Below are 16,307 nucleotides of genomic sequence, written 5' to 3'. Positions count from 1 at the left end.
AAAAAAAGTAGCCAGGCATAGTGGCATTTGCCTGTAGTCCCTCCCAGATACTTGACAGGCTGAGGTAGGAAGGTGGCTTGAGCCCAGGGAGATCAAGCCTGCAGTGAGCTGTGATCACACCACTGTACTCCAGCTTAGATGACAGAGCAATATATTGTCTCAAAAAAAAAAAAAAAAAAAAAAAAAAAAAGAACTCTCACTTGGCTGGACATTTGTTTGTCCTTCATGGCTCAAGTCAGAATCAGAACACTCAACAGTTTGAATGGCCCCCAAACAATTCTCAGACTTGGCAGGTTCAACGCCCAATTGAAGAAATTAGAGTTTAAGGCATCTGGTACATATTGACGATAAAGGAAAAAAAACAGAGTCATTTGTTTTACTATGATTTAAAAGCAAAACAAACAAACAAACAAAAACCCACTGTGTCAAAGGGCAGTCATTAAATATACAATATGTTTGTAAAATCTCTTTGAAAATATAATCTCCTAAATATGTCATATTCTTGCTTAAGTAATTCACATTCAAGTTACAGATTTTTTCTTAGTTCAAAGATGAAGAGTCTACTTTGTTTTATTCCAAAGATATTATTTTGCCACATGATGACCTGGTTAACAGAGACTGAATCTCAAATTATATTTCCATAAGTATGATAGAGATTTCAAAGAAAAAAACAATTTTAACCTATGAACTATTACTTATAAACTTAAGTTACATAGTATAAACTATAAATTGGATCTCTTATGCTATTCAGTAAGTCTGGAGCTATTTTCTCTCTAGCACCAAATGATATACCCTTAATAATATAACATACAACTTTTACCAACTATATTCACCTGAGCTAAACAAAATTAAAATAGTATATCTGTTCCAAAAATTTAATTCCTAAGTCAAAATGAACTACCACTTTTTAAAGAATTACAAAATAATAAAATGCATATTGCACATTATACTAAACATCATTTAATTTTTTTTGATATCACAAATAATCTAACTTTTTTTTTTTTAAGAAACTCAGCAGCTTTGGTATGTTATGGTCTCAAAAGACTCTTCAATAAAGAAGGCTCTGGTCGTTATTTTCCTAATATTTCAGAGAAACCATTCTCTGTATTCTTTTTTTTGAGACAGGATCTCACTGTGTCACACAGGCTAGAGTGTAGCGGTGCGATCACAGTACCATGCAACTTCAAATTCCTGGGCTCATGTGATTTTCTGTGAGTAGCTAGAAACACAAATGCATGCAGCCATGCCTGGCTTTTTTTTTTTTTTTTTTTTTTTTTTTTTTTTCTTTTTGGTAGAGACAGGGGTCTCACTATGTTGCCCAGGCTAGCCTCCCAAAGTGCTGGAATTACAAGTATGAGCCACCACACATGGCCCATTCTTTCTACTTGTAATTAAATGATGAAATACTGACAAATTTTAAGTAACAACATTTATTCTTCTGAGTTATATATATGAAAATGAAAAAAATTACATGTGTATTTCTTTCCTTCATTTCTCAGTTTTCTATTTTTTTGTTTGTTTTTTTTTTACTATGGGGGAGAAACCTAACATTGTGCCAAGGAAGCTATTAAGAGCAGGGTTTCATTCTGAAATACAAAAGATTTAATATCATGGAAAAAAATTGTTTCACAGTGTTTTATAAAACTGCCACAACTGGCAATTTTTAACATTTCACATTTTCATGACCACTTAATAAATGGTTTTAAATAAAAGTACCAGTTGAGCCAGCACGGTGGTTCCTGCATACATTAATCCCAGCACTTTGGGAGGCCAAGGTGGGAGGACTGCTTCAGCCCAGGAGCTTGGGACCAACCTGGGCAACATAGGGAGATCCTATCTCTACAAAAATAATAAAAAACTAGCTGGGCATGGTGCACCCCTGTAGTCCCAGGTATTTGGGAGGCTAATGTAGGAAGATCCCTTGAACCCAGGAGGCCAAAGCTGTGGTGAGCTATGATGGTACCACTGCACTCCAGCCTGAACAACAGAGCAAGACCCTGTCTCAAAAAAAAAAAAAAAAAAAAAAAAAGGCAGTACAAGTTAATAGAGAATAATACTTAAGAGGGTTTTTAGTTATCCATGGATTTATATTATCCAAAATTGCTGGGGTTTTCCTCAATTGGCAAACATAACCATGAGTTAACTATACTATTCATTAACAAAAGACCTTAACTGTCAATGACACTCTAGAGTTGCTCCTTAAGACATTTTTTTTTTTAATTTTTATACAAGAGATACAGTATCTCTTAATGTAAGAGACAAAGCATCTCTTACATGCTTTATCTTAATAGGCCAAGAGGAAAACAAACTAGAAACTTTTTATTTGAAAGTGGGTGTACATGTGTATGGGGTAAGAATTTCTTCCTGTAATACCATTTAAACTATAGCAACTCTATGAGCTAAAACATGGAAAATAATGTAAGTAACCCCTTTCCACCATAATAAAATGTACTGTTTTTAGAATTACATAGGACTTTTAAAAAGTCAAAACATATAACAAATGAGAAAATAATTGATTATTAACTCCTAAACATTCCCAGATTTTTAAAGGGTATATATTTTAAAGAAAATAGTCTTTCTTTTAATTCTTCTGATAAAATGGATCTGAATTTTTTTGCAATTACATTTCAAAGACAATCAGATCTAAATACATTAGACATAAAAACAGCTACTTAATTTATTTACTATGTTTCTTCTTTTTCTTTAAGATAGGGTCTCACTAAGATATTTAGTATGTTCTTAATACTTATACTTACCTCTCTTTCTATGAGATGATGCCAAATCCAAATCAACATTTCGTCTGCCACTCTATTAAAAGTAAAAAGTAAATAAATTTAATTTGTGAAAAGTATTTTAAGATTAAGATTTAACAAAGTATTAGAATAAAAATCTATATAATTACAGCAATGTCTTGCTTATTCATCATTCAAGTCCAACAAATAATAAAATGTCCCTAAAAACTCACTGAACATAGCTTTAAGAAGGCTCAAGCACATAAAACTCTGAAACACGAACTCAAAAAAGTCACATAATTAACACTGCAGAGTAGCAGTTTTTGCTGTTACCTGTTTTCCATTGGAATCTTTGTCTTTTATCTTTCAGATACTGTATGATCTTATTAATACCTTCTGGATGTCTAAACCCTTGCAATAGTGTCCTAGTATCCAGAATTACTACTCTTTCCTCTAGCTTCACTTTCCTTTCTTTTCAAAACTTCCACTAGCCTTTGCTAGGTGTTTAAACAAAGATAATCTGATATCTCCATGCTAACAGAAAAGTAATAGTCCTAAACCTTCCGGTAGTATTTGAAAAGATTTTACATGTTTTTGAAAACCTATTAAAATAGACACATCTCAAATTGGTGAAACTACAGACAGTTTAATAAAGCAGTGAAGGCTTACAAGAACAATGAAAATATATATCTTTGTGTATCTGTGCATCTGTTGGAGGTAGGGTATAGACAACTGCCTACTTGGCCCACATACATATCCAACCATAAACAAATCACATATACAACTTAAGCTTGTGCATAGACTTGACATTATGGTATTAGCAATTTCAATATACAATTCAAAAAGCTTGTGTCAAAAAAGTAAGGGTTGGAAGTGACAAAACAAGGCTGGGAGCAGTGGCTCATGTCTGTAATCCCAGCACTTTGGAAAGCCGAGGCAGGTGGATCACTTGAGGTCAGGAGTTTGAGATGAGCCTAGCCAACAAGGTGAAACCTCATCTCCACTAAAAATACAAAAATCAGCCAGATGTGGTGGCACATGCCTGTAATCCCAGCTACTTGAACCTGGGAGGCAGAGGTTGCAGTGAGCTGAGATTGTGCCACTGCACTCCAGCCTGGGTAACAGAGTGAGACTCCATCTCAAAAAAAGTAAAGAAGAAACTAAACAGATTCATTTGAAAAATGTTATTATAGAAAATCTTTACTTGGTCACACATATACATGTGCCCATACTGCAGACAAACATTTTTTTTTTATATACTCACCCACCTATATATCAACAGAAATAAGTATTATATATTCTTGGACCATTTGGTGCTGGATAAAACACCAAATAGTCATCACAAAATTCCTCAAGGCATCAATGTGTCAGGAAATAAAACATTTTCATTACATAGTACCTTTGCCATGGGGGCTCATGGAAGAAAATAATCTCAGACCTCAGAAGCAGAAACATCTGGTTCTCTTCAACAATTAATTTTGTTTTTTATCTTTTAGACAAAAAGATAAAACCTCTGCTAGAGGTGGTGACCAACCTCTAGCAGAACACCACAGGATATACACCAAGATAAGAATATCTTACCCAGGGCTTTATTTTCCTCTTTCAGCCTTTTTCAGTCCTAATTCATTCATCTAAGTTATCCTTTGTAAAGTATTTACTTTCATATGCTAAATCAAATCCTGTGAGAAATGAGGGAGCTAGGGAATAGACTAGAAGGGTATAGTAAGAAATGTTGCTAAAAATGACACCCGTCAAACAGTTAAACTTAGGGCTGGTCTTCTCTGTGCTAAAACAGAGTAGATAACATGTTGTATGATACATTTTATGAAAGAATGTTAAAGCACAGATTTGACATTAAAGTGGTTAACTTCAATCATTTTAAAAAAGCATTTCATTCACTAACAATTCAGAGTAAATGAGATATCAAAGATATAAATCATATTCTTAAATAATCTCATATCGTATAGAAGGGTAATATTTCAGCTGGAAAACTCAAACTGTTCCAAGTGCTTGCTCCTCTTTATCCACCCCAGGCTCTCTAAAGTTGAAGGCTTAGCCCAGATCTCCCTTCATCTGAAATGGAATCTTCTTTCTCTCTAGTTCTTATCTTCTCCATCTTTTATGACACTATCTTTCTAATACTCCATAAGGAAACATGATAAAAAGTCAATCTGGGTTTGATTGTTTGTTTGTTTGTCTGAGACAGGGCCTCACTCTGTCACCCAGGCTGGAGTGCAGTGGCACAATCTTAGCTCACTATCGCCTCTGCCTCCCAGATTCAAGTGATCCTCCCACCTCAGCCTCCTAAGTAGTTGGGACAGGCACATGTCACAACACCCAGCTATTTTTTTTTCTGAGATGGAGTCTCACTCTGTCGCCCAGGCTGGAGTGCAGTGGTATGATCTCAGCTAACTGCAACCTCTACCTCCCAGGTTCAAGCAATTCTCCTGCCTCAGCCTCCTGAGTAGCTGGGATTATAGGTGCGCACCACGACGCCTGACTAATTTTTGTGTTTTTAGTAGAGATGGGGCTTCACCATGTTGGTCAGGCTGATCTCTAACTCCTGACCTTGTGATATGCCTGCCTCAGCCTCCCAAAGTGTTGGGATTACAGGGGTGAGCCACCAGGCCCGGTTGATTTTTTTTTTTTTTTTTTTTTTTTTGTATTTTTTGTAAAGACAACGTTTCACCATGTTCCCAGGCTGGTCTTGAACTCCTTGGCTCGAATTCCTCAGCAATTCACCTACCTCAGCCTCCCAAAGTGCTGGGGTTAAAGGCATAGCTACTGTGCCTGGCTCACTCATTTTTAAAAATGGGTTTATTAGCCTTTTAAAAAATTTTCTAAAAACTAAGTGAACAACCAGAAAATCTAAATGAACAATCTTGGCAATTAAATCTTAAGCTCAATCCTCCTCCATTGATCTGTTGTCCCCATTTGTAATTTCCCAAATGTTTTAAATTGTATTACCAAATTTATTCTTCATAACACAGTTGAGGCAAGTGTAACAAGCATTATTTTCCATTTCAAAGATAACGAAATCAGGACTCAGGAAGGCTAAATGTCTTGTACAGGTCGAAGTCCATAGTGAGCTTTAACCCTATTCTAAGTCAGATTTCATTGCTGATTGCCCAAAAGTATGCCACTTTAATTATACCCATCCTACTTTTTATATTTTCATTTCAGTGGAAATGAGGTATTAATCATTTGCAATATATAAAGCACTATGTAGGAGATATCAGGGGCATGTAGGCAAAATAAAAATCAAAAAATCCTAGATTCTTAGTGGGTTTACTGGGAAGACATACTAATAATACATAAATAAGTCCAACACTAACAGTGGATTATTAAAGACCCTAACAAGTTGTCATGGGACAACTGGGAGATAAAGTAGCTAAGAAAGCTTTCTGGAAGAAGTAACATTTTAGACAGTCCTTCAGGGAAAAATAGGACATTAGCAAAGAAGCATAGGAGAACTTTTAAGGCAAACAGTGCTCTAGCAAAGGCTCAGGAGTTATGTTTGGGGTCTGGCAAATGAACTACTATGGCAAAAATGCAGACCACTGCAAAAGAATACTGGTTCCACTTTCCCGAATCTTTGATTTCCAAGTAGGCAGTGTAGGCACTCCTCGATTTTATCAGTCTGTAATTTGGAATTGCATGGACTATCCAGCTCTCTGCAGTAAGATAAGATGTTTGAGAAGGAAAACCAGCAGGTAGGTGTTTTGTTGTTGTGTGTGTTTTCAAGAATTCTAACTTGGAGAGAAGTGTCTAAGGAGCAAAAGTGGAAAAAGTAGGGAGACCAGTTTGAAAATACCTACTCCAGAAAAAGGTAATGGAGGGCTTGAAATAAAAAATGGAAAAAACCGAATGCATGTGGAAATTTTGCCACAATAGAATAGACAGTTCTATTGTGGCAGTTCTATAAAATTATTCTAAAATTTTTTTAAATTATAAATTAAAAAAAAAATTTCTTGACTACCTACCATGTGCCAGGCACTATTATAGGTGCTTAGAATATAGAAGTGAATAAAACAGCAACAAAAAAAATCCTGTCATTAAAGAGCTTATATTCTAACACAGGCTAAGACAAACTGATCGATGAATATAATAACTAAATTACACATTAGGTGTTTTTTCTGGTGCTCCAGAAAAAACAGGGCAAGGCAAGGGAGACAGGGAGTGACTATGTGGAAAAAAAGAAAATTGCCATTTTAAATAGGGTGGTCAGGGTAGGCTTTACGAAAAAAGTAACAGAATGAAGACTTAAAGTAAGAGAGGGAGTTAGCCATGCAGACAATAGCATTCCAGTCCTAAGAAACAGCCAGTTAATGCCATAAAGAGAAGCTGTGCTGTAGATTCATGGAACAGCTAAGAGTCTAGTGTGGCAGAAGGAGAATCATCAAAGAGAGTAGCAGAAATCAGAGAGGTAGTGGGGCCAGAACATGTAGAGCCTTATAGGCCACTGTAAGGACTTAGGCTTCTAGTCTGAGAAAAGGGAAGTCACTGCAGGACTTTGAGCAGAGAAATGACATGATCTATGTTTTAAAATTATCACAGGGTTGGGAGCTCACATCTGTAATCCTAACACTTTGGGAGATTGAAGGAGGAGGATCACTTGAGGTCAGGAGTTTAAGACTGGCCTGGGCAATAGAGCAAGACATAAACAATTTTTAAAAATTAGCCAGACATGGTGGCACATGTCTGTAATCTCAGCTACTCGGGAGGCTGAGGCAGGAGGATTGCTTAGCACAGTAGTTTGAGGATGCAGTGAGCTACGATCACACCACTGTACTCTAGCCTGAGTGACGGGGTAAGATCCTGGCCCCCACACCACCAAAAAAAGGTGAATTATCACAGAGTGAGGAGACTAGATAATGAGTCAGATTGATCAGAAAAAAAATAAATTGACAGAGAAATAAATGAACACAGAGAAATCTCACTAGGCTATAAGACTGAGTGTGAAGTGGGAGCCTAGAGATATTAATGCAGATGAAAGAGAAAGGAGGAAGTATAAACAAAATGTCATGATACAATGAAACTTAAAGACACTGTTCAACTTTCTTTAGATGAGGAATCCTTTATGGAAGCCTTTTTTAAACAATAACTTTTTCTTAATGTAGCACTTTATACTTTTTCAAAAATATTTTCATATCCCTTATCTCAGTTCACACAATAGAGGAATTTCAGAAATAAACATGGAGCTTATAGATAAGTCTATCTCAAATGCTAGTGTTTCTCTTTGAGCTGTCACATGATATGACTAAGATTCCATAGCTCTTTAACAGTAGAATCAGGACTAGAGGCCAAGTCTAACACATTACCATATAAACAACAGGCACTACCATCTTTATATCACACAATAGGACACTAAAGCTCACGGAGGTCATGGCACATATAGAATCGCACATAAGGCAGAGGAACAGCCAAATTGAAAACCTAGCTATCAATTAACTCCATGTCCAAACTTCCTCAAATAGAAGCAATCTTCTAAATAATTTTCACTTTATATTTACCAGGGACAATGTAGTGTACCTTTACCTTACTTCCTTTTTATATAAATTAGCATCTTATTTATCTTTACTCTAAAATGCCTGCAGTCCAGATTCTGAGGCTTTTTTGATAGTTAACAGTTAAAAGATTTTAAGTAGAGGAGGTATAAACAGATTTGTACTTTAGATATATTCGTCTAGTGAAATGTGGAAGGTGGGCACAAGGAAAGAGGTGAGGCAAAGTTTAAAACAGGGCAGTGGCAAAAGAAAAGGGAGAGGAGAGGACATTGGAGACACATTAACAATAAAATTTTTAAGACCTAACTAACTGGATTAGGAAAGGGTGGAGGATAAAGAGGTAGAGATAAGAAAAAGGAAGAGTCAAGGATGATCCCAGATTTCTAGCCTGGATAGTTAATAGTATCATCTACTAAAATAGGGAATGGAAGAGAAACAGGTTTGGGAGAGACAAGTTCACTTGTGGATAGGTTAAGATTGGGTAACCTGACTCATTTGGATAGAATATCCATCAGAGTCAGATATATGAATTTAGAGTTTAGAAAGAAGTCAGAGCAAGAGATTGAAACCATTAACATGTATGTGGTAAATATCTATGCAATATAGTTATTTCTCTTAAAGTTCTTTTTGAAAAAAGTTTTTATATGTCTAAACCAAACATATTACTTACTCTAACCAAAGCCTTATGTATCTATACTTTGAAAACAAAAATTCTTCTTTACTGAATCTGGGTATACCTACCAGTGCGTAACCCTCTTCATCTGATTCAGGCTGAGACAAATCAGATTCACTCCTCGATTTGATCAGTCTATAATTTGGACTTGCGTGGACTAGCCGGCTCTCTGCAGTAAGACTTTCACTCCTGTCTCACATGCACACAAAACAAAGTTATTTTATTTAGGATTGTAAGTGAACATAAAATGGAATGGAATTGGAGCACACAGATCATATACACAGTGAGAAGTAATGTCAGTTGATAGGAAATCCTGACTCTTGTCCTAGCACAAAGCCCTTCTCAAAATAATTTGCATGTCACTAAACTACAGAGGGATGCAAGTAAGTTCACATGCTCTTTCATTGCTGTTGTTTATATATATATGTATATATATGAAAAATTGTGCCTGCTCATTTAATCAGAAATTTATAGTCCATGAGAAATCAGTATCAGTATTTATATCACTTCAAATTCATCCTAATCAATTTGTATTTCTTCTTTCATGTCTATGTTAACATCAGAACACTGTAACTTTGGAAACAAACCATTTCAGCGCATAAGGTAACAAAGGAAAATGAGTAGATAATGTTTTCGGTGTCTAGTCAGTCCCACCTGGTCATAAGTCCACCCCCTTCAGAGGCACTTGTTGAAGGTTGCTGCAACTGTCCTTCTTCTCTTCGCTTCTGAAGCTCATCTATCACAGGACTTACTCCTAATATTAACAGGGCACACCGATGGATCACGGAGTTGCATGCAGCAGTGTACACATCCTGACCCTCAGGAAGGTCTGTGCTGACCCTTCGCTCTTGCTGAGACTGAGGAGGTGGATCATCAGCTCGAGCCCCAGACCCTGCCCCACTGTTCATTCTATCTCGGTCTCGGCTACGAGCTACTTCACGGGCTGAGAGGAAACACTGAAAGATTTCTGTAACATGCAACACAAAAACAAGGTCTTAACACATGGGGAGAGAAGAGCAAAGAAAATAACAATAAAAATAGTCAAAAAGTTTGGACCAAAAACTTACTGAAAGAGGGAAAAATTATTTTTTAGACATTAAAAACAACACAGTTAACAGCTAAAATTACATTTGAAATATATTAAAATGCTATATTTCATAAAAATTACATTAGGAAATACTAATCCACCTTTATAGAATTTAATTTGATCATATTGCAAATGTTATTAATTAATTAGATCAGTGATTTTCAATGTATGGTCCCTGATCAGCAGCACCCACATCATCTGGGCACTTGTTAGAAATGCAAATTATCCCACCTACCCCAGCCCTTCCGAATCAGAACCCCTAGGAGGGGGACTCAACAATCTGTGTTTTAAAGGCCCTTCAGTTGATTTTAAATCCCATAAAAACCTGTGAAGCACTACGTTACATAAAAATAGCTGCTTATTTCTAAAACGTTCACAACCTTGGTATGAAAAATGTGAGGGAGGTTCCCCAAAAAAAAAAAAAAAAAAAAAAAAAAAAACAGACAAAATTTAAGTTATATTAGTTACAACAAAAAGTCCCCTTTCCCCTTCCAAAGTCCATATAATCCTTAACCTCTACACTTTGCTATATCTTAAACACATTAAATAAGCACTGTCACTAAAGATCTTTGCTGAAACAAAGAATTTAGTTTTAATACATGGGGCAAGACTGCCTCCAGAGTGAGACAGCATCACCAGGAATAACCATCTGATGCTAGTCTTTCCCTAATTCAAAGCGTAAAACATCAGTGGAGTTAAGGTTCTGATGCAGTGGTAGATATTTCACAATAGAAAAGAAATTTTTTGCACAAATTTGGTGTGAGGACGGTATTCTTTTCTTTCTTTTACTTTTTTTTTTTTTGAGATGGAGTCTAGCCGTGTCGCCCAGGCTGGAGTGCAGTGGCACGATCCTGGCTCACTGCAGCCTCCACCTCCCAGGTTCAAGCAATTCTCCTGCCTTAGCCTCCCGAATAGCTGGGATTATAAGTGCCCACCACCAGGCCTGGCTAATTTTTGTATTTTTAGTAGAGATGGGGTTTCACCATGTTGGCCAGGTTGGTCTCGAACTCCTGACTTCAAATGATCTGCCCGCCTGAGCCTCCCAAAGTGCTGGGATTATAGGCGTAAATCACCATGCCTGGCCTGAAGACAGTATTCTTAATGGGAAATTCAGGCCAAAAAAGTTGGTAAAATACTAGATTCATCAGTTAATATGGAAGTACAAACTTTAAAAACTGATCTGTATATTTTATAGAACTGTGACAGTATTTTCATTATGCTATTAAAAGTCCCTTGTTTCCACAAAAAAGTCAAAGCAATAAGCCCTCTCAGAGTCCAGAGCTAGAAATCAGTGGTTAAGAGAATGGTCATTGGTGCTTGAGGCAGACCTGGTTCTAATTCTAGCTGTTACTAACTGTGGCCCAAGTCATACAATTTTGCATCCTTAAATCTTAGTTCATCTTATCTTTAGAATGAGGTAATACTAGAACTTTAGACGGTTGTGAAAATGACTTAATCTATGTAAAGCACCTGACCCAGTGCCCAACATATATAGATGCTCTAAAAGCATAGCTAGTTTGAAAAGTATTAGTTCCCAGATGACTATTATTTTTTCTTGTATTATAATTGAAGGTTATACTTTGTTACTATATTTTCCCCTTTAGTCTGCTTCCAGGAATTTCTAAACTAAGTTTACATTCAACTGCAAAAGTTCCCTCGGCCTAGGTTTTTAAAATACAATTATTTTCCTGCCCCATCTCCAACTCCCATTACTCCATTTAGACACTTTTCCTTTTGTTTAAATCATGTTTAGTCTTGCTTCAAGCCCCCTCAAAAATCACTTTTAGAAGTATGCAGAACACAAATAAGTTGATAATAACATAAATGCCAAGTTGACTGAGATACAGACAATCTCAACACCAAATGCATTGGTGACCATAATGTTTTAGGGTACAGACTGAATACACACTTTAACCTGAAAAAGCCAAATCACTCAAAAGACACTAATAAATAAATGTTTTAAAAGCTCTGACATTCTCTTTAAACATATAAATAATTACCTTTAAAAACTATCTGTAGCCTTGGAATACAAAAGTATGAAAAGTTTTATTCACCCAGTCAATAGCAGTCTCATGTATATTCTTGCTCCCTATCGAAATAGCAGTGTAGTCAGTGGATGAAATTTATAATTTTAAAAGTTCCACACATGGAAAACAATATGACTCTCCTAACAGGGATAGAAAAGGACTCTCCTCCTCACCACACAGAGGTCTTCAAAGCTGATGGACAACTTGGTGCCCCAGAGGACATATTTTGAATGACCCTATCCAATGACTCATGGGTTTCATTTCATGCATGAGGCTCAGTGTAGCAGGTACTAACATTCCGGCTTCCAGAGCTTCTCAGCCCTGAATATGTAATCCAAAATCATGAGAATAATACTAGCACAGTTGTTAAAAGCCCGTGAAATGTCAGCTAATACTAGCACAGTTGTTAAAAGCCCGTGAAATGTCAGCTAATACAAATTGAGATCACCAGCAGAATATAAAGTCCTTTCAGATAAACTATGGAGAAACTTTGCCTTTCTCTTTCAAGTTAGTTCCTCTATAAAAAAGAATGCCACAGTTTGTACCTAGAAAGTAAGAAGGGTATACTCACTGCCAGCTGTCATCACTTCATGTTCTCGTTCCTCCTCTTCATCCTCTGGCTCCGGATGCCCTTCCTCCCGGTCTCTCTCAGCCTGTTCTTCCATTTCAGCTTCTTCATCAATAGTTCGAGTAAATGAATGTTCCTGAGGATCAACATCTGCAGAGTCTTGGTTTTCTGATATCTTAAAGGAATTATCAGAAACTATACTAAATACGCTTTTTCAAAAATCTTTTTAAAACTTTAAAAAACCTTAAAATTGTTTATCATGGAAAATATTGTTGGTATCAGTAATAACACATGAACTTTACTACAAAACCTCAAAAGATAAATCTTAGATTAGAAAGAATATACGTGTACAAAATATATACACAACACACATATGTTCTTCCTCCCTCAGTATTTTGATTAAAATGTCATTCTGTAAATTGATTCACATCTATATTGCTATTCAGCTGTAAATTCCTACAGAGCTGCAACTTAAATTGTAATGAACACAATATCAAGCATAAAAGATCATTAAAGCACATAATTTTGAATACGTTCCATTTTCTTCAAGTTGTTTATGTTACTATTACTCTGTATAAATAACGTTTAATAATTCTAAATTTAAAATGGTATTGGTTTTAATTTTTTTTCTTTAACTTTGCCCCCTGAACAAACTAAAAATCAGAAATCTGTCAAGGACAATGTTAACATTTCTCACAGTGGTTACTACCTAGCAGTCATCTAGACAAGGGAAAGAATCCTTATAACAGATACTCAGGATAAAGCACAAATGAAAAATTTTAATTATATCCTCAGATCCATCACAAAAGTTATCTGTGCCTCATGACTATTAAATAACCTAGGAATTTCACGGAGTTGGGGACACTGAGGAGTCAGACTCACATACTACATGTCATTTATCCCCATGTATGAGTTTTAAACCTGAGCCTCAACAAAATGGCAAATACATTTCATGGACTTTGAGGGTACTAACAGATGCACAAATACTAAGTCAATATATACAAAAAGTCTACAAATGGAGAGACAGAGTTTGGTTTTTTAAATCTAATGACTAAATAGTGGAGTGCAAAGCATCTGATTAGTTAAGTTTCAAGATAAGCACTATAAAGATAATGTTTTTTTATCCAGGTTTGCATTTATAATTTTTGGATAATGTTATCAGGATTACCAAGCACTTCAGAAATTATCTCCTTTTTGCTACAAGAATTACTTCTGGACTGTTCTTAATAAGTAGTTTCGGCCATGTGTGGTGGCTCACGCCTGTAATCTTGGCACTTTGGGAGGCCGAAGCGGGCACATCACTTGAGGTCAGGAGTTCAAAACCAGCCTGGTCGACATGGTAAAATCTCATCTCTACTAAAAATAGAAGAAATTAGCAGGGCATGGTAGTGCATGCCTATAAACCCAGCTACTCAGGAGGCTGAGGCAGGAGAATCACTTGAATCTGGGTGATAGAGGTTGAAGTAAGCCAAGATCAAGCCACTGCACTCCAACCTAAGCAACAGAGTGAGACTCTGTCTCAAAAAAGAGTAGTTTCCATTTTCATTTCCAATGGGAGACAACTCTAATCATCAGAAGGCCTATTCAGCTAACAATGATTCCCCATTTGATTGTATCCTTTGGTCCTAGTTGTGTCTTCCAGAACAAGGAACACATTTATTTTCTCTCTTATAGAGAAGTTCTTTAAGTATTTTTAAGGCAGCTAATATGTGACATACACACGCATATCCCTCCTTGGTTTTCACTTCTCTAAGCTGAACATTTTTTATACTTTCTAGTCCTTGTGTGAGATGACTTTTGGACTTTATCAATCCAAGGTATTTCTTAATGTCCCTCACAAATTATGGCACCCCAAATTAAACAGGATAATTCAAATGTGGTCTGATCAGCACAAAGAGAGGAATAATAATTTCTAAGATTTGAACCATTCAATTTGTTATTAACATTTATGCAGCCAACTAAACTTTCTTAGAACCCATATCACACTTGGTAAATGTGAGGTTAAGTAAATCTCAAATCTTTATTTTACTACAAGAAAAAGAACTACTCAACATGTACTGAACACATGCGATAACCAAGGCACATTTTTTTCTCACATAAACCAGTAAAGAGCTAGCTCTCGAAGCTTGCAGAAAAACATAGAAATTAATTGATTTCAAACTTTACCCATCTATCCCGTGATGATGACCTGGTTTGAATAAGTTCAAGGTTCTTGCAAGCAAGTAAACGACTTCGAACTTTATATACACAACGGTACACTTCTGATAAGCTTTTACCAGGTTGATATCTAAAAGAAGAACCAAAATAGAAAAGTTACCTAATTTCTAACATCATGAGAGGAAATATTTGTCTGAGGATAGTTTTAAGTTACTTGCCGGCTTTCTCCACATGCTTGACTAAGTAAATTTGTGTGTTTCAGAAGAGCTGCAAGAACAAATCTAGACACAGTGTCCAAGAGTGACTCATTACTTAAAGTTGCACTGTCCCAATCTGAAAATAAAAACGATGCATTGACATTTAAAAGGGCTCAGAAAACAGTTCAGATGTAATTTTTATAGCTTTAGTCATCCAACACCTGAATTTTATCATCTTTCTAAACAGTTACTTAACAAATGCACCTCATTAGATCTCACTTATTGTTCCAAGCGCTGAGGACATCGCAGTGAACAAAACTAAATCCCTGATCTAACTGAGCTTATGTTCTTGTTAGAAGGAGGGGGGCGGGAGAGAAAATTAAAAAGAAAACATTAATATGACAGGTAAGTGCTCTAAGGAAAAATAAAACAGGGCAAGGAGAACAGGGAATACTGTACTATGTGAGATTACTATTTTATAAAGGGTGGTCTGGGAAAGTTTCTGATAAGGTTACATTTGAGCAGAGATCCAAATGAAGTGGGTGAAGAAGCCATGTGAAAATGGGTCCTCTCAGGAAAAGCTAGTGCAGAGATTCTGGGATGGGTTCAAGGCCAGTGTGGCTGGAACAAAACATGCATGCAAGGAATGAGTAGAAGACACGAGAAAGCTGGCTAGGGACCAGATCCCAATGCCCTTGCAGGCCAGCACAAGTACTCCAGGTTTTACCCTGAGAAAAATGAGAAGCAGCATCAGAAGGCTTTGAACAGAGATGATCTAACTTGTATTTTTGAAAGCTCACTCTTCTCAGTGGAGAACTGACTTATAGGGACAGCAATAGTAGAAGTAATTATTGCAGTAATTCAGGTGAGAAATGATGATGGCTCAGAAAAAGGTAGGAGCAGCAAAGGTAGTGCCAAGAGGCTAGAGAGTCCATAGGCATTTTGAAGGTAGAATCGACAGGATTTGTTAATAGGTTAGATGTGTGATGTGAGAATATGACATAAGTCAAAGATGACTCTAAATGTATTTATAATGCAGTTGGCATTTACTGAGAAAGGAAGACCACAGGAAGTTTTGAGGGCAAGGAGCTGGAATCAGGAGTCTAGTTTTAAATACTCTCCATTAGACATTCTAGAGGAGATAGTGAGTAAACTAGGTTGCATATACATGTATCTGGTATTCAAAGCCATAAAAGTATATACTGTGAATACAAGTACATTTAAGTAGGTAAGAAATGAAACAACATGTCTTAAAACAGAAATTAAGACATGTAATTGAAAACCCAAATCACAACATTATTGATGAGGACCAGTCAGGTGCTTTTTCTTCCTTTTTTTTTTTCCCCAAGAGGCAGGGTC

At 36.4% G+C, this 16,307-nt stretch overlaps 1 protein-coding gene across 12 annotated transcripts in view; it reads right to left on the bottom strand.

The window, feature by feature from the left end:
• Nucleotides 1-16,307, bottom strand: part of HERC1 (HECT and RLD domain containing E3 ubiquitin protein ligase family member 1) — a 234,247-nt gene that overhangs the window by 91,231 nt on the left and 126,709 nt on the right. For 9 of the 12 annotated variants that reach the window (XM_032297748.1, XM_032297756.1, XM_032297752.1 and 6 more), the window contains 6 exons: nucleotides 14,970-15,084; nucleotides 14,761-14,881; nucleotides 12,598-12,769; nucleotides 9,567-9,906; nucleotides 8,981-9,101; nucleotides 2,757-2,808 (listed from right to left, as the gene is read on the bottom strand). In XM_032297748.1, the coding sequence (XP_032153639.1) occupies nucleotides 2,757-2,808; nucleotides 8,981-9,101; nucleotides 9,567-9,906; nucleotides 12,598-12,769; nucleotides 14,761-14,881; nucleotides 14,970-15,084 (921 nt within the window). The remainder of the gene's footprint in view (nucleotides 1-2,756; nucleotides 2,809-8,980; nucleotides 9,102-9,566; nucleotides 9,907-12,597; nucleotides 12,770-14,760; nucleotides 14,882-14,969; nucleotides 15,085-16,307) is intronic. The other 3 variants (XM_032297754.1, XM_032297758.1, XM_032297759.1) reach the window with 1 other exon arrangement.

The sequence above is a fragment of the Sapajus apella genome, unplaced genomic scaffold (genome assembly GCF_009761245.1).
Source record: "Sapajus apella isolate SASKATOON/1434 unplaced genomic scaffold, GSC_monkey_1.0 scaffold37, whole genome shotgun sequence".
Lineage (NCBI taxonomy): Eukaryota > Metazoa > Chordata > Mammalia > Primates > Cebidae > Sapajus > Sapajus apella.
This window is presented reverse-complemented; position numbering and strand designations above follow the sequence as displayed.